We start from the raw sequence: 23,946 nt of genomic DNA on the forward strand, positions 1-23,946 counted from the left end.
GCCCAGGATGTACTGAATGGAAATTAAATTCTGCTGCTTCCAGAGGAAAAATCTAAAAAACTTGAGGCATAATCCTAATGGACATGAATAAACATCTTCGTAGTGTAGTTGTAATGTCCCTACAAAGTTTCTTGTGCGTATATTTTACAGCAAACTTTGTCTTGTTTTTATCTAGTACTAACCTGGGGCTGTATTTTCTCTCAATTTGCAATATAGATAATAGATTATCCATAGATAATTTGAAATGGAACAGGATTTAACATTTTTTAATTTGGAGTGTCCAAATTTGTTCAAACATTTCTTTGAAAAATGTGATTCAATTATGCCTTCTGTTTTTACGCAGCAGTTGGAATTTCTAACATTTTAGTTGCAGAAATGAGTGAAAAATCCAAAATGGCTGCTTTGCATTTATACCTTAGTGATAGCTACAAAGTTGAAAGTATTTAATGTTCCAAATGTCTCATCACTGAGATATTAAAGTGAGCAGAGTATATGAATTATCAGCCACATGATGTTTAACTTAACAGGAGCAGCAAGAGTCTAAATTAGCAAACTCGTACTGTAGCTACAACAAAACTGTTTACATCAGGTCTTTCCAACTTCATCCCTCGGCAGTCACTGTCCTGCAATTTTTAGATGCATCCCTATGGAAACAAAATCTGGATTAAATGTCTGAATTACCACCTCAGCATATCACTGAGTTCTGCAGAGGCCTGATGAGGAGCCACTCATTTGATTCATGTAGTGGATTGGGAGTATATTCAAAAATTGGAGGAGTGGGTGCAAATTCACTGAAGAATTCACCTTAATTCAACATGAATAGGTCAATGTAATCCAAAGACAACTACTGTATATCAGTTATAGCCTGTGCAAGAGCAATGTTTGTGATTTAATGTAGAATTTGTTGGCAACGTAAAAGATTTTGGTGCCAGAGAGTTTATGGTTTCCATTCATCATTATTTTGTAGTCTAAGTGGTCCAGACCAGGGACATTTATTGTATCTACATAACAGCAAGGCAAGGTAAAGCCATGAAATTTGTTTGCAAACCTAGAATCCTGATGCCATCAATTATTGCCTGATTTATTGATTTTTAAAATAATTTAATATTTACATAATAATCATTGCATGGAACAGTATGCTGTGTTGTTGGCCACCGTCCAGGACTCAGCTGGCTCCATCGCACAACTTGTAAAATTGCCCCTTGAATCACATAAAATGGGAGCAGACTGTCTGTGATTATGCATGTATTAGTAATGTCTGTGTAGGTTGGCGACAGATGGCACACAGCAGAGTAATCGAGAACTGATGAATCTGTTTGTTATGATAAACTTTTCATGCAGGCAGTAAAAATAACTTCCTACATTTTTAAAACATTTCAATATTTTTTATGCTTTTGTACAAACGGTGTTTTGGGAGTCCAACACTGACCTTTATGCTTGCATCAGGTCACACTTTCCTTTTGAGGAGTGAGAAGGAAAATCATTTCCTGCTGGGCCACAGTCATGGGACCGACTGGGTGGAGTATGACGCCCGTGGGTGGTTGACCTACGCCAAACAGAACCCTGCGTCTACCAATGCAATGAACCTGCTGCAGGACTCCCAAAAGTAGGCTTTACCTTAGCAGGCAAAATCCGCCTTTGGTGAATATAAATGTAAATATAACATGATTTCAGTGGGTTACTTTTCAAATGTTACTCATGCAGGAAGATAATCAGCTCGTTGTTCACCACCCGGGCGGGTGGCGCCGTGGTGCTGTCCGGTTCCGTCGCCGGTCTCGAGGGCGTTTCCAACATGTCTCTGCGTAGGGCTACCAGCATGAGGAAGACCTTCAGTACAGGAGTCGCTGCAATCAAGAAGAAGTCCTTGTGCATCCAAATAAAACTCCAAGTGGTGAGAGAACAAATAAACCGCTAAAAAAATTTTTTCTCCAGTGTTAACTTGGTTCTAGAACTGAGCTGGGAGCTTAAGGTGTATGAAGGGATGAAGTGCTTCATATTTGTAACCTTGTTTAGGATTTATTTTGGAGTCTACTTTGGGCCTTAGAGCGTTCGTAAATTGCACAATGCAGCTTAAAAGAAAAGTGTTGAAATGAAGGCCAGGAGTTGAGCTGCAGCCAGGGAAAATGATATATTGGCTGTTTTTATAGACTTGGGCTCTGCAGCTGCGTTAGCTTCCAACCCATCTAACCTCAGAAGTGAATCTCTATTGGATCTATATTTTTAGACTTTATCTAAGAAATATACATGTTTCTCTGCAGATGAAAAATGAGCTGTAGAAGGGTACATTGGAATTCATATTAGGTTTAGAGTGAAGTGTAGAGTGTACACTGATGCACCTACACTCAGATGAAAATTTTAACTATCGGGAGAATAGTTAAAATGTTATGTTTTGACTGATTCTTTTAAATTTAATCAGTTCTTCCTTTAAAAAATTATGGAATTAATACATGTTTCTTCTTCCATTTATGATTTATTTTGTCACATTCTAACCACAAACTTGAATATACGTTTGATTGTGTCATGAGACTACAGATAACTCTGAACACATCATGTCCATGGTGAAATATGGGGGTGGAAGCATCTTGCAGGGAAGCCGGTCACAATTGATGGAAAGCTGAAAGGAGCGAAATACACAGCAGTTCTGGAAGAAAATCTGTTAAAGGCTGCAAAAAACTTGACTGAGGCAGACGTTCACCTCCCTGCAGCGCGATGATCCGAAACATAGAGCCAGAGATATAATGGAACAGTTGATCAAAGCACAGTCATGTGTTGGCCTAGTCAAAATCCAGACCGAAAACCAACCTGGGGCTAGATTTTAAAATGTATTCCCATTGGTACACCCATCTAGTCTGACTAAGCTTGGACTATTTTGCAAAATCTTGAGTCTTTAGATGTGCAGAACTGTTAGAAGCATATTTCATTGTATGTATGTATAATTATATTTAAATATGGTTCTGCAAACTATATCTATAAAACACATGTCAAACTAGAGGCCCAGAGGCCAAATCTGGCCCACCACAGCTTCTTATGTGGCCCTTCAGACTACAGAGGGATGCATAAATAAAACCTTCAAGATAACAGTTGTGTTTTTAGATATTATTTTGTCAGTTAAATAAGCTTTCATTTGTATATTGACAAATTACATCAATCAGCTGTGAGTTTATTACAAATTCTTTGGGAAAAAATGGTCAAAAACATTGGGCTTAAATGATGCCAACTCCAACCTGCAGGTGTCAGTATTTCTTACTTTACTACATTCCGGCCTCAGCCTTACTTGATGTCAAGTATCGCAACATTTCTTACAAATATTTTTGAATTAGTTTAACAGAAATTTGTGATTTTATTGCAAAAAATAAAAACAGTCATGCAATCCTGGAGGGACTGATCAGAATGAAAATATCTTCAATATCATTTAATTTTAAGAAACATTTATTAACTGACATTCACAGCTATTTACTAATATCTCTACAGTTTGTTATTGGATTTCATCAATACTTTCTGGCACAACCAGCCTTTAGAGAAGATTCATGATCTTGATGTGGCTCAAAATGAAAATGAGTTTCACACCGCTCCTATAGGAGGTTTAAAAAGCATATTTTTGAATAAAATACAGTAATGTTTGTGTTTTTTACATGACAAATCTGAGCAAAACCACTGACAATGTAAATGGTTTTTCAAGACACATTACACTAATGGATGTTTCCGAATGTTTGCACAAAAAATCTTAATCTTGCCCTTTCTTTTATAGGATGCCCTTCTTGACACATTGCGGAGGTCTAGGATTCACTTTGTTCATTGCATATTGCCCAAGGCAGATGCTCTAAAGGCTCTTAGTGGATCCCTGTTCAAAGGCGGGGAATCCGAGGCTCAGGGGGAGAGTGGAGATCCTGGCTTAATGCAGCTGGATGTAGCCTTGCTTCGTGCTCAAATACGTGGATCCAAGCTGCTCGATGCCCTACGGATCTACAGGCAAGGTGAAAAAGCTGCTTAAATCTTATACATAGTGAGAGGTATTGCAATCCAGGCCTGCTTGTATATGTGCTTTGGAAAAAAAAAAAGTAGCTGAATTTATTTTTTTCCTGTCAGAAGGTCATCTCTGAATGATCACAGATCTCCACAAATATTTGCAGAGCATAAAGTTCTCCGACACGACTTTTCGCAGGTTACCCCGATCACATGGTGTTTTCTGAGTTCCGACGGCGCTTTGATGTGCTGGCCCCGCACCTCACCAAGAAACATGGGAGGAATTACATCGTGAAGGATGAGAAGAGAGTAAGTCACTCAGCAAAAAAAAGGCGGTGGGTGTGGGAATGTGTGGAGCTGAAATGTGCAGCTCCACTGGTGGCCAAGCCCGGTGAAGATTGATGTTGTGAGGAGACGACTTCATTACATCTGCCCTCTGATTTGTCAGCAGCCGAGGGACGGAGAAATGGGCGTTCATCAGAGCCATAGCAAGGACCCAATCAGCTTAACCTCATCGGCGTCTCGCTCGTGAAATAGGGGAGATTAGAATTGCTGCTCGGGGAGTGTTTTTTACTGCAGTCAAAGCTAGAAAAATTCAACCAGTTGCAACTGTGATGCTTAGGCTGTCTGGTGAGGCATCTGTGTCTCTGCTCACCTACTGCAGCTTTTATTTTCAGGTGTTTTTTTCATTGTAGATTTCTGTGTAAAATTGAATTAGTATTTATCGATGATTGTATTCCATCTCTTGCAGCATAGACCTGCCAGAGAAACAAGTATTTTCTCCCTTAGAGACTTTTTCCCTCTTTTGTTGTTTTTTTACACTTAAATATTTCAGGTCTTGATATTAATTTTATAATCGTACAAACATAAGCCAAGTGTTTAAAAAGAGCACTTTTTTCAAGTGATTCCATCTATTAAGGGAAGAAATGTATCCAAATCAACGACGCAACGATGCCTTATGTGAAATATTAATTGCCCCCTAAACCTCATTACTGCCAGTGGTTTAGAAGAATTTTGACCTGCTGTTCTTTGCAGAATTGATTTGTTTCAATCATGAATGGCCTGTGCATTTATTTATTTTTGTCCCACCTCAGCATCTCAGTAGATGAAGTCCAGACTTCGATAATTTTATTTTATTATTGTGCTTCTGTTCCACTGCCTACTTAGGGTTCTGAACTGATTTCCTTCAGGAAATTTTAGTAAAGAGCAGAATTTAAGATTCCATCAACGGGATCATGTTGTTTAGGTCCAAAAATTGCAGGTACCCTCAAACCATCACACTACCACAACCATGCTGGACTGTTATTTTGGCGAAATGATGTTTTAACAAAATCTATCAGGATCAATGCCTTCCTCAAACTTTTACTTTTTTCTTGTCAGTCCACAATGTATTTTTCAAAATGTCTTGAGAACCATTAAGCCAACTGTTTATTAGTTAAAGCAGGTGCGATTTGAAGTGCTGCACATGTTGTAACTTCATTTGTGAATAAATAGTCGACTTGTCTTTGGGATAATTTTGCTGCATGAGCTATTTATGTGAAGTTTCAGTACTGATCTGTTTTCCACTTTGGATAATGTCTCCAACAATCATTCATCAAAGTCTTAAACTCGTAGAAATGGCTTTCTAACCCTTTCCAGGCTGATATTAATTTCTACAGAACAAATTTCTCTAGAACGAAAAACATGTTGTTTTTAGAGATTACTTTTGGGTACTTCATGTTACTCGACCAATGCTGTTTAAGGGATCTCATAATTCTACAAACCAGGTGGTAATTATAGCCTGTGAAGCTGAACAAAAAAAATGTGGTTAACCATAATTAATGCATCATTTAATAAGGCAAGGTTAGATTGGAGAGTTATATTTTCTTTTGTAAAATATTTTTATATATTTATATTTAGTAAAATATAATATATTATAATATATTTAGGTTCTTTTTGTCTGATATTAAAATTGATCAATGATCTCAAACAGTTGTGACAAAAAAGTAAAAACAGGAGAACGTTTCCTGTGAAATCAACGAAGTTGTCTTCTAGAAAAAAATGAGAGAGAGAGAGAGAGCATGAAGCACCAAGGTTAGGGTAGAGTACTACTGTTTTTCTCTGTTTTTGTGTGAGGGGCGAGTTTCTGTAGAAACACCGGTGAACAAAAGCCCCTCAGTACTCGCGGAGAACCTCTGCTAGTGTAATCTAGATGTAGTCTTTGAGACTGGAGGCTCGAGTACAGAGTGAAAGAACTGAGACAACAATACAACTTCAGTGCACATCAGCTAGTAGATGGACAGGGCAGAGGGAGTCTCAGAGACTGGGCTCATGGTGTACTTCTGTGCTGGATGTGTGCACTCAAAGTCGCAGTGGGGCCAAGAAATACCGGGGGTCATGTTGAGTAAGCCAGGAGCAGATGGACTCAGAGCGACAGGTTATAATTGGTTTTTGGAGGTTCTTAGAGCCAAATGGGTTTTTTTTTTTCTCATGCTTGTTGACTTTATTTCCGAACTAAATAGAATTGTGACAGAAGAAAGAAAACTGTCTTTTACTTCTAATTTAAAGGCTTGTGGGTAGATCTATGTCTTGTTGTATTGTCTGTAATTAGTCTTTCTGCATCCAAACATGGAGACATTGATGTTGTTGTACATCTTTACCCAGGCTGTGGAGGAGCTGTTGGAGTCTCTGGATTTGGAGAAGAGCAGCTACCACATGGGTCTGAGTAGGGTGAGTAAGAAAACAAGCCAGTTTAATGTTCCTGCGCAAACCTTTTGCTTTGAATCACTGCCAGTTCCTTTCCTCTTTAAACCTTAACAACAAAGCTGCACCACAACTTTTTTTTTTTTTGGTGAATGACACTTGCTTTTCTGGGAAGTGTGCCTTTCATTACACCTGTCCCTCTTTGAGGGGTGTTTGCTGTTCTTTTTATGGAATGCTGCCAAGCCCTGTCCCTTCATCTCACCTTTTTTTTGCCACTAGCTACCCTAGAGACTCTTCTTCACTCGCTGACAGCAAGACAGTAATTCTCTCTTTTGTTTCTGGTCATTAGAGCAAATTCTTCCTACTGTTTTTCCACCATGACCCTCGTACAGGCACCCACCGTAAACATAGGATTTTATCTCGGTTTCTAAGCTATCAGCTAGAAAGTAACTCTCAGCTAAGACTGAAATACAGAAGAAACAATAATATAAAAAACACAAATGTTGCCACTCTTTTTATGCATATAAGAGAGGAAGGGTTTGGAGGCAGCCTTACATTGGGCACCACATTTCAAAAAGGCTCAGTTGGCCATTCACAAAGCATGTCGTTGGCGTCATAGCAACCTGTCTCACTTGCATGCCAATTACGCCAGCCCCAAACAGGCTTCCAGCAGTGGATTCAAAGCTCTGTGCAGGATAAAATCTGCCTTCAGAGATAGCTCTGTGTAGAAGAACAGCTTAGCCTCCCGCATTTTACAAAGTACTGCATGCATCTAATGATGAATGGTAAATTTCTGCCCAACTGTTGACCCAAATTAAAACATAGTATTCTCTGTTTTAACCAAATACATTGCAAATATACATTGCTCCTCCAATTTTTACATTTCCCAAACCACATTCTGATTTGTTACCTTTGAAGAATTTTTACATGTGTAGAGTACAAATAAAATATTACTGTAAACACTTTCTTGCCATCATGTTAGATGCATTGGCAATACTTAATCCTTTGAAGTATAGAGGAGCCCAGCGCCTGTTAAACTATGTTCCACCTTTGGCCTAGATTAAAAACAGACCATGCTGATTGTCCAAGATAATAACTTAATCTCTCCTTTATCATTCGGATAAAGCTCTTATGTCTGTGGATTACACATCTTCTTATTGATTTCTTTGCTTCAGTGTGTTTATTTAGTTTTTCAACTCACCTTTGTTTTAACTTTGCTGCTGTGCTTTGCTTTAAAGCAGGCCCCTCACTCTAATTTTCTCTTGGCTAAAGTAAGCACAAAGTGATCTCTCAATAATGTTTCCTTTTTGCTAATATGCGTTTGGGTGACATTTTTTCTTTCTCCAGTTGTTTTTCAGAGCTGGGATTTTGGCTAAGCTGGAGGAACAGCGGGATGAGCAGACCAAGCGTAATCTAACTCTGTTCCAAGCTTCCTGTAGAGGCTATCTTGCACGGCAGGCCTTCAAGAAGAGAAAGGTATGAACAAACATGAATGTATAATTCATGTTTTCAGTTCAATTTGTTTATATAGCACAAATCTAAAAGGTACTTAATGAAAAGAGGTCCCACTGATATCCACATTACAGAATTAAATTAGGTCCAAATTCAGTTTAAATCAGTTTGGATGTAAACACAGAAGCACAAGACCAGGGGTCCTTTCTGTAAGTAAAAACACAAAAACAAGAGCACACAAATTTAGTACCTCTTTCACCCACTGCATTAAGAAAAGAGACAACTGAACTGAAACACCTGGAGTACTTTCTTTGAGAGAACAACAAGGAAAGTTATTAATGTTAATGTCAGCAATAGCTCCATCATGGAAAGAGATGCATCTAAATCCAAATGTTTTGGTGTCAGTGGTACCAATAGAATTACCCAAACTAAATGGCAAAAATTGTTCTGTTTAATTTCAGCAGTAGCTTTCTTGATAACATCCAGAAAAGAAACAAAGATAAACATTGAATGAATAGGCCAGGAGTGTGTTCTATTGAAGAGAAAATAAACTAAAACACTGTGCCAGCAATACGTTCTGTAAGGGAAAAGAAAATCAAGGATAACACACACAGTCAATTACCTTAATAGCCCTGTCAATGACTCGATGTAGAAAAGAGGCAAAGCTAAACACAGAAACCCTGACGTCCAGCACTTTTTAGTCTAAGACTAAAGATTTTCAAAATCTTATTAAAATGTAAAAGTTCAAATACCTTTCTTTTTATTTATTCAAAGGAAACAAACAATATTTAGTTTACTTTGATGCCTTTTAAAAGATACATTTATACGAATGCAAAATTATTGTGTTGGAGAAGTGAGTGAATTAACAGGATGGTTTTGTTGTACAGAAAACTTTAAAGATTAAGAATTTCTTCAGGACTATTTTAAGGGCCTGTTTGGCCTAGACTTTAGGGTAGATCCTACCAGCGATCCTGCAAATCTTCAACTAATTACAAATAAGCACTCTAAATCTTTTGCTCATAGCCCTGGCCTTCCTGTGATCCATCCAATCATCTATCACAAGGCAGAACCATGGCAATTTCTTCTGCGTGCCCCCAAGAATGCACCCTTATCAGGCATGCTGCTGACTCGCATAGCCTACTGCTCCACCCCACTTCCATTTCTCTGTTGGCATGCATGGCTCCATCTCTCTGGACTTAATGCATGTCCTCCAGTGATATATGGCACCCCACACTTCTCCATCTCTGTGATTACTATTTAAGTGAAAGTGCTGCTTCAGCCTGCTTGCGATGAACCAGCAGAAACAGAATCAATGCTCCTGCCCTCCATCAACAATGACAATGTGCGAGGCATGGAATATCTTGTTTCACTTGTATGTGATGCAAGTAAGATGATGAAATGGCCAAATTTTCTATAAGATTTATCATTAGTGCATGAATATGACTGATCTTTCTTCCGTTTCATTTTTTTTAATTGCTTTTTTTCTGTTTCATTTGAGTTCAAAATGTAATACTTATAGTTTGGAACACTCCTGTGTTTCACGTTCTAAACCTGAAAATTATAAACAACAAGAAGCCATCAAAATTTCAGGGCAAAGGGGCTTTTACAAAATCCATTAAGCAAAAAACTAGATTTTCCTCTCCACCCTCATCCCTTCTGTCTTCTACTAATGTATCTGTAATAGAAAGATAATTTTTTTTTATCTGGGGTTTATTGATCTGAAAATCAATTTAGCTTGGCAAGGTAACATGTTAAATGCAGCCATGGCTGTGATGATATCTTCTACTGATTCTGTCAATTTAGAGAGACAGTTGCTGTTATGAACTGTGTGCGTTTTGGTGCTAAAAATCCTCTAAAATCCCTAGATAAAAACTGAGATGGCTCACTTTTTGACACAGGCATCTCTCTATGCTATAAGATTTTTAATTCACCTCTCACTGAACTGTCAACATTTCCATTAAACAAATAACTGAAACTATAAAAAGTGAATTTCAGCAAAGCTTATTAAGCCTCAAGTGCAAACTTCTCTGCTTGTGAGCTACGAATGTTGTTCTCAAACTATGGGGAAAAGTATGGGAATTGTGGTTCTAGAACATTGACCTTTGCTTCAAACAAAAACCTCTCAAGGAAAAGGGCAGTGGAAAAAAAGTTCAAAAATTTCTTCTATGCTGCTGAGTGACAGATAAATGACCTGCCTAAATATCTGCACAGAAATATTGCTGGAAAAACAAAAATGATGCACATTTTTCAGGCTGCAGGTCAAATGCAAAGTGTATTTGTCATGCTGCCAGAGTCCTGGCATGTTATGTAGTGATGAGGAGAATGCAGAGGAGGAACAAGTCCGAGTTGTAGTTCATTGGTTTTAGAGTATTATATTAAGCTCAGCATAGTTCACAAAAAAAAAAAAAAAAATCAAATGTCAGCTTCAAAGTTCCACTGTGATCAGTTAAAAGCACAAAAAAATTTGGATCGCACCAGAGCAGTGCACACAGAATGAAATTACTGATGGCATATTTCTCCTCCACAGTAGGGCTGAATCCACATAAAGCAAAATTCTGCAGATTGTTAGGAAGCTTGGTGTAGGTGTGATAAATACGGTGTTACAGTTGTAATTAAATAGACATGAAAGCAGCTGTGAAAAAACCTATTTGTCAGAGCTGAGTAGAGCCACACTTTGTGATGAATGGGGAAAATTAATTGAATGGTATGTACAAATGCATTTAAAACTTTGCAAAGATAGACAGTTTGGGTGTTTTAATTTCTTCTGCATAGAAGCTGTTCCTTAGGTTTTAGTTTATAATTTGTATATCTCTACCTCAGGCCTTGAGAGTGAAAACGCTCTAGGGCATTAGATCACAGATAATGAGGCTAGTTCTATGTTTTCTAAATTGCATAGATATTCTGCAGCTTAGATTATACCAAACCCAGCTGAAGTATGTTCTGCTCTGTTAGCCAAAATAAATCTAGATATTACATAGTTTAATATATAATAATGATAAAGATGTTCTTATGCAACAACTAGGTTTTCATACAGCGTTTATGTACAATACCATATAGATCTGATTGGGTGTATTTGCTTCTGATGTTGAGATGTTTACCTAATGCTAAAAGCATGATTGAGCCAAAGCATAGCAAGTTTATATTTATTGTGTATTTATTTATATATTTATCTCAATCCATGCCACCCCTGAGTGAGCTAGAATTGGATTTGTTGTGATTTCGTGCAGACACATTCTGTCCATCAGATTAGGTTGTTAATCTTTCAGTGTCTGTCCAGTCTACTCTACATCCCTTCTGCAATTAAGCTGAGGCAGGGGAAAAGGCAGTGGGTGCAAAAACCCCCTGCTAAGAGGAAGAGGAGGGGAAGGAAGGAAGCAGTGGGTGGAACAATCCTCCTTGTCGTCTTGGTAATTTAGCCATTTAAATGTTAGTGGAGTTTTTTTTCTCCTTATTTATACAGCTAAATATCACTGAGACATGAGGTCCCGTTCTCAAGGGAGGGGTGTTTATGTTGTTTCATTTTATTTGATGCTGTCCTCCCCAACATCTGTTTCAGAACTCTTAAAATGGAAATTGTGGTATTTTTACGGGCATCCTTACAGAATCTTTTTTCTGACTCGAAGTCTAACAGACATGGCAATCTTTACTGTATTGCCATCTGTAGTCTGTTTGTGTTTTCTTTTCAAAGGGTCCTTGCCCTGATTAAATTCAACACCTCTATTCGGTCAATTTGGATTCTCTGCATCACAAAGCAATTTTAGGTTTTCCTTGTAATGTAAGTTGGGAATACTCAATTTCCATAAAAACCTTTTAAAAAGACTCATACTTGAATACTGGAGTTAGAATAGTTCCTCCACATGTTGAGTCGTTGTGTTGATTTTAAAGTTGTAACCTGCAGACACTTTAGTCTTGTCACTGGAAAGAAAGTCAAACTGTTAGCACCACTGAAACTGTATTATATTAAGTAGTCAATAAATCATTCACTCCTTAATGCTATGTGTGTGAAGCAAAAAGAAAAAAGAGTACAATTTCATATGGCCCTGATAATTAACAGCTCAGTGAGCAGTGGTTAATCAGCGTGACATAGAAAAATTGCAACTGTATACACTTAAAATCACTGCACATGCACTCGAGATTTATAAAGAAAAAGAAACCATGGGGATAAGAAGGGGTGTTTATTAACTTTTGCAGGAAACTGAGTTTATTACAAAGTTACCATTATTTTTAGACATGCTGTTTCATATCAAAGGGCTTTTGCTGCAAATTTCAGTTTGAAGATTTCTTTTCTAATTCAGAACAGACTTTAGATAAAAGTTAAGTTTTCATAAGCAACAATTTCTCATACTTTTCTGAAATGTTTCAACTGTTGCTAAATTGGGAGCATTTGGTTAGCACATCTAAACCTCTTGAGGTCAAGAGATTCTAACAGTCGTGATGAAGCTCATGTCTCAGTATAAGAGCAGCTGCTGTGTAACTTCTAATTTAACAGTAAAACTCTGACCCTCCGTGTGACAGCTCACTTGTCAAAGCTGTCGAAAACTGCAGACTGGGATTTACTGTTGGGTTCAGACTGATTATGCCGCTTCGCCCAGAATAATCAATACTTATTAACTGCAGTGCTGAGGCTGGATTTGTTAGGTAAACTTGCATGGGGCAAGGAGGATGGGGTGCGGGGGGGATGACTGCTGCAAACAGCTGAAAGCAAATGCTGCTCCTATCATCATTAATGACTTGTCAAATAAATACAGCTCTGTGTGTGCCCTGAGGGGATTGTAACAAGTAAACTGTGTCCTCTGAGTTAGTATTAATGTTTATGGACATTTATTATAGCAAAAACATGGCAACACTTAAAATATGTAAAGCTTTGGTAATTTAAGGTGGATTATTTTAACAGCAGGTCAGCATTTAAATAGGTGAAGACAGAAAGATGTGGAACATTAAGATGATTCTTTTTAAATTTTTAGAATTTCCATCAGAAGATGGAAGCACTTCAGAAAGTTAATGAAGATGGTATGAAGAGTTTCTGGTAATGTTCAGAATCCTCTTCCTGCAGCAGATCCAAAATAGATCTTGAACAGAGAGTAGGTTCCATACTTGATGTCCTTCTGTATCTTATACATGTCTTTCTTGTCTGCCATTTTGTGGCTGTTACCTATATAAATCTAGAAGTATGTACTGGACCCAAGTTCAACATCCATCTTCTCAAATTAGAAAATGTATTTAATAATTCATGTCAAGTCACAGAACAGACTTTTTGAAATACCGACAGTTACTTAATTACAACATCAAAATATGTGTTGTATATTCAGTACTTATACTTGTTGAGTCAGTAGACTAAGTGTTATGACTGCAGGAAAATCAAGGCTATGGCTGATACATATATATCTATAAAGCTCTGGAAAAAAATTAAGAAAACTACTTAACATTATCAGTTTATTTTCATAGGTTTATGTTTGAGTCAAATGAACATTGTTCTTCTATGAACTACTGACAACGTCGCCAAAATTCCAATCAACAATTTAGTATTTATTTGCAGAATAAAGGGCTAAAGGTCAAAATACTGGAAAAAATGCAGTGCTTTCAGACCTCAAGTAATGCAAAGAAAACAAGTTCATATTCATGTAGAAACAAAAATACTAATGTTGTAACTCAGGAAGAGTTCAAAAATCAATATTTGGTGGAATAACCATGAGGTTTTCAATGGGGTTCAGGGCAGTGGTCTCCTAATTTTTTTCTAGAGCTGTATATTTCTTCCCCTGTTCACACATTTTTGCTATGCATTGCTTCCGCCATTGCAGCATGCAAATTTATTCTTATTCATCTGATGCATATATGTTAGATACAGTCTCTCCTTGCAATATTGTTGTGAAGGGCATTTTTTAATTTTGATTTCCATCCTGTTTATATTATTCTTGATTCAATTAGTCACCACCACAGTTGAGAAGCAGATAAACAGCCATGGTGGCTTATTGAATTGATTTCCATCTCCTCTTCTATGCCCTGTGAATATTTATAGAGCATCTTGCTGTTGAATGTTTGAATAATTATTGCACAATAATATCCTTTTGCTCCCTTGCTTTTACCTTCATATCACTTGGAAAAAACTGATAGGACTTTGTAGCCTCTTGTGCTATTTGAAGTGTCCAATCTTAAGAGTTAGATTAGATGGCAATTTGCCTCCGGAACGGTTACCGTCGAGCAATGGTGAAGCCACTCAGACACTTTCTACTTGATGTATACAGATGTGACAGGAAGCCCCAATTTTCTTTGATTTATATTTCCTGGCATGTTAACCTTGTGAAACTGTGCCAAGCCCATGTGACAAAAATGACAAAACCACATTTTTTTCTTGTTTCTTTTTTTCCACCCTCTTTTTTTTCCCCACACTCATTCAGCTGTCTCCTCAAGGGGACATCCTGACATTTTTAAAGTCTGTCATTTTGCCTCAGCAGGCACTAACTGTATTGGTTGTTGTCCTTCCGGTACCCTACAAATCCTTTTTCTGCCTTTTTTGCATCTAATCAGCACTACATACATGTGTTGGCTTGCAAATTAAATCATGTTTATGCATCTGGTAGACACTTTTAAAGGCGACCTACAAATATGGATATAACATTGCGATCAATGTCAAAGCTAACAATAAGCTACATGGAAGGTTCTGTCAGAGGTGATTGGGTGGCAGTGCAGATATAAAGGGAAGGGAAGTGGATCAGAGTGCATAAGAGGGGCTAGAAAAGTACAGGGTAGGTGCTAGGGCAGTCCTCAGGGAAGGTATTTGACCTCTGAGTTTTAAATTCAAATGTATCCAAATTTATACAGGAATAAATATGCTTTATGAGATGTAACATAACTATCAAACCATAAGCAAAAAGGTTCTGTAGGTATTCAGTACTATTGTCAATTCTGTAAAATATTTATTGTAAATTTTGACCTAAAGAATTAAATTTTTTCTATCAATTATTTTTAAAGCAGCAATTCAATCTTTGTTGATTTAAACTGGACTGCAATCCCCCTCCTCAGTTCATTTTTCTTCTTAGTTTAATAGGGTTGTTCGGAATTCTAGAAATCAATATGCTCAAATCTTCTATTTACTTTAACTTAATAATATAATATTTTCTGAAGACTTTTTATTTTTCAATATTTTTAACAGATTATGTTTGCAATCCCTTTTTGGGCCACTTTACACCTAAAAAATCTGATCAAACTAGAATAATTACATATGACCTCCTGCTGGTATATGTTATAGATTAGAGTCACATAACCAAATAATCTTTTAATAAGATTATAGAAAATTACATTTAATTTGCAGTTGTCAAAGCGGGCACAGAATGTCTGTAAGGTGAGTACAAACTGAGACGTATTCAGTAGTGACAGACTGCTCCCACCAAATCTAAAAAGGTTTGAAATAGTGAAACGGTAACCTATCCAGCATCCAGATATTTATGAGTAAGAGTTGCCCCCTTCTGGCTTGGATGTCCAAAGTAGGGGCTGCATGCCTCTGTCTTGATTTTTAAGGCAAGTTTATGAAAAAAAGCAATTATTGCAGCTTTTAGAAAAATCTGTCGTATAGAGCTCCAGGTGCTATCATTTTTTGAAAAGCATCATTTTCAGTGGAAAAAAAAAATCACTTGTACCCACGCTTGCTCTCTCTTACGTATACATTCCCAGGTCGGGGTGCACACGCTCGCTACTGAGAGTTCTTTGTTTCTTAATCTTGGTTCACAATTGTAACTCATCACACAGTCATACAGTTGTCACACCGTCTTAATTTGATATGAGAACCAGAATGATTAGCCATGGTGCTCATGGAGCCTAATCTTTTGTTTGTTTCCCTTTCTTTTTAGACTAAATATGACAAGTGAAACCTGCTTAAATCTTCTGCCAGAGAATTGCTGCATTTTGTTACACGTTAAAGCTTTGACTGTGTGACAAATCCTAATTGGTTATAGAGAGTACCTTCAGGGCAAAACGTACCTGATGCTGCGAATTGTGTTGCTCTAATTGGGTTTGCCCATAATCTGCCGCTGCTAGAGAGCCTCATGCATAAGCAGCATGGAAATCGTGTAATACTTGGAATGAGCTGCCGACATGTTTGATTTAATTAATCAAAAATTAGCTCCCAGCCTTGGAACGCACTCTGTAGAAACTCTCCAGAGGAGGCAGGCAAGTCCTGGGATAACTGCTTGGCTATAAACAGGCAATCAAACACATTAAAAATGCAGTGTTTCAGGGATTCGGTTTAACGGTGTTGAGGACGAGAGAATACTGGTTGATGAGTTTTGTAATGTCTCTGCCCAACTGTCTTCTTTTTTTATTATTTGTCTATGACATTTTCTTTTCTTTTCTGCAATTAAATCACTAAGAATGTGTGAAAAAAAAATTGTTTCCCCTGCACATTTTTCATACTACAAGCATAAAGGTAGATGCATTTTATTGGGGGTTTAATGTGACACAGTAACACAAAATAGTGGAAATAAATGTTTGAACTATACTGAACAAACAAGCTCATAAAGACCAAGTAACAAACCAAGACAGGTCAGGGATAAAGTTGTGGAGAAGCTTAAAACAGAGCTAATGTTATTAAACTGTATCGCAACATTTAGTTGCGTCTCATAGTGCGCTTTGTACACTCTGTGTAACTGAACCTACCAAGACAAGGCAATGGAAGCATTAACTAGAGAAAAGGCTCAGTGCCACTCTGAAGGTGCTTTAGAAATTTGCAGCACAGGTGGCAGAATCTGTAAACAGGATAACTATTAGTTTTACAACAACAAACCCCCACACAGAAAACATGTCTAAGTAAGAGTTCTGGTAATACAATACCAATATTGAAGTTTTTGGCTGACATGCAAAAAGGTTAGGCATGGCAAAAAAAAATAACACACCATGGAAGGTGATTTGAATATGATTTCTTTGAGAGGGACAAGGAAGCCGGTCAGAGTTTATGAGAAAAAGGATCCTAAAATATAAAACTGTTTCAGTAGGACAATAGCTAATTTTCCATTAACCATGAAATTGCACAAATTGAAATTACAAAAATAAAGTTGCTTAATGGAAACATGCTTATTTTGGCCGTATCAATAGATGTATTTTGCAAAACTGCAATGGAAATGCTTTTTTCACGTCACACGAGTCATGCGATCAACTACCTGAGAAAACCACAAAAACGTCAAAAACTAGCAGGAGGATGATGGTTTGTTTTTGCTTTGTTTTTCAGACCATATGTAGCTGGCTCCACCAGTGATCTCATAGCATTGCACAGTTCATAAAAAGTTGTGTGCCATTCGAATGTGTCGAATTCATAGCTCCAACGTAAAATTACCGACTACAGTTTACCCAAAATGCTGCATACATAGTCGCTCCCAATTATAAAGGGTTTGTCACTCCAAAGCCTGAATAAGACGCCGACGTATCTGATGGCTGACAGACGAGCACTAGCTCAAAGCATATATTTCATTTTACGGTTTACATCTGTTGCTGCCATGACTTCTAACGACTTATTGCATGAACAAGCTTATTCAGGTGTGATTTTCATTTCTTAATTGATGGAAACAGTAATTGCAAAAAAAAATTTAAAAATCCCTACATTGGAGAATATAGACAAATATTTGTGCTCATTTGCAATGGAAATGCAGCTATTGAGTGATCATATTAATGCATTCCCAGTCAAAGTCAAATTGACTCTGAAAATCCACTCAATTCAATTCGACTGAGGTTAAACTGTTTTGCAAAAAGAATGGAATAATAATGTTACACATGATTTTCACATGTGTAAAACATTTATGGGCATAGTTTTGACTTGAAAGAGCTGAATACAAATGTACTTCACCCTCTTAATGTTTTTATTTGTAGGAAAATATGAAAATCATTTTCCTCTTAGAAACTATGAGGTATTCTGTGTTGATCTGTCACATGTCGTCTAGATAAAATGGGTTGGATACATCTGAGAGTAATGTGCCAGAGTTATGTCGAATATAAAGAACATGTACATGACTTACATATTGAGTTACTAGTACTAGGGTTATATACTAATACCTGTGTCCCAGTCTGTTCAGTTCTATTTTTATCCAGTGCAACAAATGCTCACAATCAAGTTAGCGAATCTCTGTGGTAACTGCCTCTCCATATGTGTTCAGATCCAGGACCTTGCAATCAGGTGCATTCAGAAAAACATCAAGAAGAATCGTGGTGTGAAAGACTGGCCTTGGTGGAAGCTCTTCAGTACAGTTCAGCCGCTCATTCAAGTCCAGCTCACCGAGGAACAGATGCGAAGCAAAGATGTGAGCAAGTCTCTCTATCACCTTCCCTGTACTCACCGTATAGATTCTGCTCAATTGCACATCCTGATTTCACTATTTAAACTGCGTCACCTGGCATGCCTTCACACATCCTGAATGACTTAATAATCCACAATTTACTCGTAGCATAACATGTAAAAATCTACTGCTGTGATCTGTGCTCCAGGAGGAGATACAGCAGCAGAAATTGAAGCTGGAGAGAGTGGAGAAAGAGCGGAGTGAATTGAGACTGAACACAGATCGATTGGAGAGCAGGGTGGGTCTCTTTGTCTTTGTCATGGCTTTCGGGGAGCACCGTGTTTGAGATTTGTGGTGGAGTCTTGCCGCCTTTTTCATTCTGGTTAAAAAAAAAAAAAATTGATCAGCAATTTGCATAAGAGTCTTTTTAAGCACGTTGCAGCCGTTCCTCTCATGGGTTGTATGCCACTTCTTGCGTGTGAACAGATCTCAGAGTTGCTGGCTGAGCTCGCCGACGAGAGGAGCACCAGTGAGTCGGCTTCCCAGTTGCTGGAAACTGAAACTTCAGAGAGACTCCGCCTGGAGAAGGACATGAAGGACCTGCAGGCACATGCACACAAAAAAGACATGAAACACAGTCTATTTTCCCTTTACTAACTCTTTTTCAATCTTGACTTAATTACTGCATTTCAGGTTAAGTTTGATGCCATGAAAAAACAAATGGAGTCACAGGAGATGGAGCTCATGGAAGCACGTCTCACAAAGGCTTCCGAGCTCAACGGCGAGCTGGATGATGACGACGATTCTGGTTAGTTGAACTCAAAACTGGCCTTGAAGATAAATTTAAGGATTTCTCATGCTGTCAGGGCCCTCTTTGCTAACAGTTGATGCTTTTTTAAAGCATTTATTTCAAATGCCCTAATTGATTGTACTTTTGACACCAGCAGCAGCCTGACTAAGCCTCCCTAATGGGCATGTCAGCTCAGGTCAGTAACATAAATACTGTATCGCAGTTTGAAAATTTCCCTTACACTAATTGTAGCTGCAGGAATGAGTCCTTTGCTCGACTGTTGCAGCAGGAAACGTGGCAGTAATACATTTTTGCAAAGTACTGCTGAGGATATTTCCCAAGTTTTCGGATTATGGCTTGCGGATTAAGATGTTCACTCCCAGGCATACAACTAATGGCCACTGATTGGTGTCCCCCCCCCCCCTTTCTGTAAGAAAATGGAGCGCCTGCTGAGAGCTTTTTGTCTATGGGGCTTTATTCCCCCCATGCAATACCGCCCCCTTCAACCCACCTCAGCAGACAAGCCATTACAGAGCATATCAGAATTCTTAGATGAATGAGAAAGTAATCGTTGGGATCAGAGCTGGTGGCCCTGCAAGTTGTCATTATGCTATATATATGCTAATGAGCAGCACTGATGGAGGAGCCCGTGTTGGTATGTGAAGGAGAAATGGACAGCCTCAGAAATGATAAGGCTTGGAAATGAACCCGAACCTGAATGCCTGCCTGGCCGCTGTTTTAGTTCTGATAGCCTGTGACAGCTCCAGAATTAGGGTCGGCGAAGAACTGCGGAAAGTGCCACTTAGATGTGTCCTTCTCTTACAGCTATTGTTGTGAGCTCAGAATTCTTACCTGAGGTTTATTCAAGATTATGGTTGAAACGTAAAGGCTGCTTTGTAGTTTCCTGTGGAATTTTTTGACCTCATAAGGTCATGTTTTGATGAAAGAAGCTTTATTTCTTGAAGGATTATATTATGTCGGTCCTTGAATGCGATAACCGTCTGAGCCAGTACAGTGCACTCGATAATCCACAGCATCCATCAAATCTGAGCTTTTGAGCCGCTTTTTGCTGTGTACCCCCGCTAGGCCCGCATTGAACGCAGGAGACACCCAAAATGTCACAAAGACATTTTCTGAACTGTGCGCCTTTTTTCTCTAGGAGGCGAGTGGCGGATAAAATACAATCGAGCCATTCGGGAAATGGACTTCACCAAAAAGAAACTCCAGCAGGAGTTTGATGACAAGCTGGAGACAGAACAGCAGAGCAAAAGACAAGTTGAGAGAAAGGCAAGAAAGAATAATGATGCCTCCTCAAATGACTTTGTCTATTCTAATGTGCGGCATTGATTCACAGTAATCTTTAAACCTAGAGATGCACCTAATACAATTTTGTGACCAGTTTCTGATATCTGGATTATGTGAAACTTTGAACTGCAAGTACTGATTTTAGCTGATTCTGATTCCTTATCAAAGACTCTGATGTGAGAAGACATAAAAACGGCTTAGAAAATAATCGTGTTAGCCTATTCTGCCCTCAGCTATTATTAATTATTAAAGATAATACTAAAGGTAACATCAGGTAATGTACATGAGAGAACACTTGCTCTAAACAGTGTTTTATAAGAACCAAGAAAACCTTCTTTTCATTGACATTGTGAACTCTCTTTAGTGTCTTAAATTAGTCATTAGTTCTGTTTCAGCAGTAATCACAACTTGCAAAACAGCGGTCTGCACATATGTAGACCACAAATCATTCATACCCAGGTATGTTTAGTCAAAGTGATCTTTGAATTTTACCAACATGTTTCTGTGGAACCTGAGTCTGATGGAGAATCAGTGAAAGGAGCAAAAGGTTAGGGTGATGGCAAAGAGGCTTTCCAACTTCAAAGACTAAGATGAAAGATAAATACACTAGTAGAAATATGCAAAAATCTGCTGAGCATGTAATGGGAATTTTTTTTGTTTAATATCAATGAAGAATTTTGCAATGATTTTTGTGAAAGCTTAGACATTTTTTCTTTGTCACCTTTAAAAATGTGTATAAAAATAAGTTTTTTCCATTAAAAAAAGTACAATTTACAAAAAATATTTCACAAATTTTTTCTGTATTTAAAAAATATATCTTTTTAATTTTTTCCCCCAAGAATTGATACTTCTTTTGAGTGTTTTATTTCACATCAGATGTAAACTTATTGGTTGACTGAAAATCGGTTTATATCTATATTTGCCAGGAGTAGCTTTTCATCAGAAAGGAGTGGTCAAGCCCAAATTCATGCAGTTTCAGCCTCATAATTTATGGGTGCATCTCTATTTAAATCCCATTAATGTGTTGTACAGTGATACCTTTAGTGCTATCAGAAAAGAATATTTGTGGTAATATTTCTGTATGTTCACACTGCAGCTGGCTGATTTGCAGACAGATAATGAGGATTTGCAGCGCTCTGTGCAGCAGCTGAAGAAGAAGTGCCAAAAGCTGACTGGCGAGCTGCAGGACACCAAGCTTCATCTGGAAGGCCTGCAGAGCCGCAACCACGATTTGGAGAAAAAACAGAGGAAGTCAGTTTCAAACGTGCTTCGCCTCTTCCGTGTTTTAATTACCAGCACACATCTCAGAGAATTTCGAGCTCCGCTTTTCCCCGGGATTGCCCAACGCGATGGCCCACTCACATAATGCTCAAGTTTTCTGTAATTCAAATAGTGGCTGGGATGGTCGGTAATCTGCAGAATTGCATTAGTGGAGAAAATGACTTAGACTTTAAGCACTTAAGAAGCTATCGCTGTGGTATAATGTGATCTCTCCCCTGTGGCTAATTGAAGATGCTCTGTGGGTGAAATTATTTTCAGCTGCACTTCAGAGAGAAATACAGGGAATTACGACAAGCTGTCAGCAGGAAACACTTAGCTGTTAAGTTCACTAACAATAAGTGTTTCTGGCTGTTAGGATGTTGAAGAAAAAAACATTTTGGAGACGACCAAATGTCATGGGGACATTTTTTGCCAAAAGAAGGAAAAGTGTTGGAGAGAGATAAATTTAAATGTGGGTCTTTGAATGTGAATATTATTTGTAGACAAAAGGGAAATTTTTACAGAGCTAGCTCTCAGTGTACTCTCTCACCATGTCATAAGTAGATTAACAGCAAGATTTTTGTCTTGGATTAATATTTGAAAAGGCTTAGGTTTTCTTTCCCCAGTGATATTTTTTGTGCATTCAAGTTGTATATCATAGTATGTGCAGTTCAGAGTTTTTTAATTATCCGTTTGTATGTGCCCCAGATTTGACCTGGAGCAGAGCCAGGTTCAGGACGAGGTACAAAGAGAAAAGAGTCAGCGGGAGAAACTGGCTCGTGAGAAAGACATCATGACTGGTGAGATATTTAACCTCCGCCAGCAGCTGCAGGTAAGCTTCCTATTTCTTCTGCTCTCTGAGTGATACGTTGTAGCCCGAATGTCGAACTTCTACTGTGTGCCTCTCGTCCGCAGGACAAGGACACAGAACTGTACGCCGCCAATGTGAAAGTGCAACAACTGGAAGAAGAGCTGCGGGATCTGTCCTCTCAGGAGTCCAAGGACGAGGCCTCGCTGGCTAAGTTAAAGAAGCAGCTTCACGACCTTGAGGCGAAGGTGAAAGATCAGGAAGAGGAGTTGGATGAGCAGGCGGGATCAATCCAAATGCTGGAACAGGTACGTGCTTCTATAGTTTTGAGATTTACTTTCAAAAATGTCACTTTTCCAAAACATGAAACTATTCCAAAAATTAATTCATGCTAATATCACCTCCATACATCTTATGTCACAAGCTGCAATGCATGTCCTTATCTTACTCTCAGGCTAAGCTGAGACTTGAGATGGAGATGGAGAGGCAGCGGCAGAGCCACTCCAAAGAGATTGAGAGCAAGGATGAAGAGGTGGAGGAAATCAGGCGGTCGTGCAGTAAGAAGGTAGGCGTTGCTCATTTGCACTCTTTGTGCATTAATTTTTCTTATTCATATTCTTTCTTCTCTAAGCTATCAATTAGCCATGCCCGTTTAAAGCAGCGCAGAGAAAGAGACACTGATGTTGACAAATTAATCAAAATTAATTGTATTTAGCCCAGCATATTTTTAGAGATCCGTTCCCTCATTTTATCTTTGAAACAGAAGCAAAAATAATTTTGCATTTTTTTTGTCATTTGTGACATTATCAAGAAACAAGTGATGAAAGATCTGTATTTTTTTTTTCAGCAACCCTGCTAGATGGACATTCAGTGCTTTACAAAAGTGCTTGCAGCCATTGATCTTTTATCCATTTTTTTTTTCTAAAAAAAAAAAAATCGTTGGATGATTTTTTTTTTTTCTTTAAAAAAATTCTATATATTTTATTGGGATTATGCTTGGTCAAACAACACATTATACACATTGTGTTGGGCATTAAAGAAAATTACACAGTTTACATAATATTAACTGAAATACAAATCTGAAACACATTGTTTGCATTTGTATTCAGACCCTGGAGTTAACATCTAGTAACTGCAGTTACAGTAGCAAATCTTTCAGGCTGTTGTTTTTCCAGCTTTTTATATTATTCAAAGCACTTTGAACTGCCTTGTTCCTGGAAATGCGTTATATAAGCAAAATTACCTTACTTTACAAAAGACTGAAATGTAGACCCATTCTTTTTCAAATGGCTGTCACATAAATGGAGAACATCTGTGAGAATTAATCAAACTATCCATCAAACCTTTGTAACTGATTTAATCATTGATTTAAAAAAAAAACTTCTATAGTGGCCTTTTTTGTTCTTTTCTTATGATTGAAGGTAACCACA

At 38.0% G+C, this 23,946-nt stretch overlaps 1 protein-coding gene across 8 annotated transcripts in view; it reads left to right on the forward strand.

Moving 5' to 3' along the window:
- LOC114153120 (unconventional myosin-XVIIIa-like) overlaps positions 1-23,946 on the forward strand; it is an 85,405-nt gene that overhangs the window by 35,369 nt on the left and 26,090 nt on the right. For all 8 annotated transcript variants that reach the window (XM_028031451.1, XM_028031454.1, XM_028031458.1 and 5 more), the window contains 15 exons: positions 1,447-1,606; positions 1,705-1,891; positions 3,749-3,974; positions 4,163-4,272; positions 6,607-6,672; positions 7,993-8,121; positions 18,234-18,377; positions 18,562-18,651; positions 18,840-18,959; positions 19,047-19,161; positions 20,303-20,430; positions 21,545-21,699; positions 22,417-22,540; positions 22,624-22,824; positions 22,971-23,081. In XM_028031451.1, the coding sequence (XP_027887252.1) occupies positions 1,447-1,606; positions 1,705-1,891; positions 3,749-3,974; positions 4,163-4,272; positions 6,607-6,672; positions 7,993-8,121; positions 18,234-18,377; positions 18,562-18,651; positions 18,840-18,959; positions 19,047-19,161; positions 20,303-20,430; positions 21,545-21,699; positions 22,417-22,540; positions 22,624-22,824; positions 22,971-23,081 (2,066 nt within the window). The remainder of the gene's footprint in view (positions 1-1,446; positions 1,607-1,704; positions 1,892-3,748; positions 3,975-4,162; positions 4,273-6,606; positions 6,673-7,992; positions 8,122-18,233; positions 18,378-18,561; positions 18,652-18,839; positions 18,960-19,046; positions 19,162-20,302; positions 20,431-21,544; positions 21,700-22,416; positions 22,541-22,623; positions 22,825-22,970; positions 23,082-23,946) is intronic.

Source organism: Xiphophorus couchianus, chromosome 11, assembly GCF_001444195.1.
Source record: "Xiphophorus couchianus chromosome 11, X_couchianus-1.0, whole genome shotgun sequence".
Classification (NCBI taxonomy): Eukaryota; Metazoa; Chordata; class Actinopteri; order Cyprinodontiformes; family Poeciliidae; genus Xiphophorus; species Xiphophorus couchianus.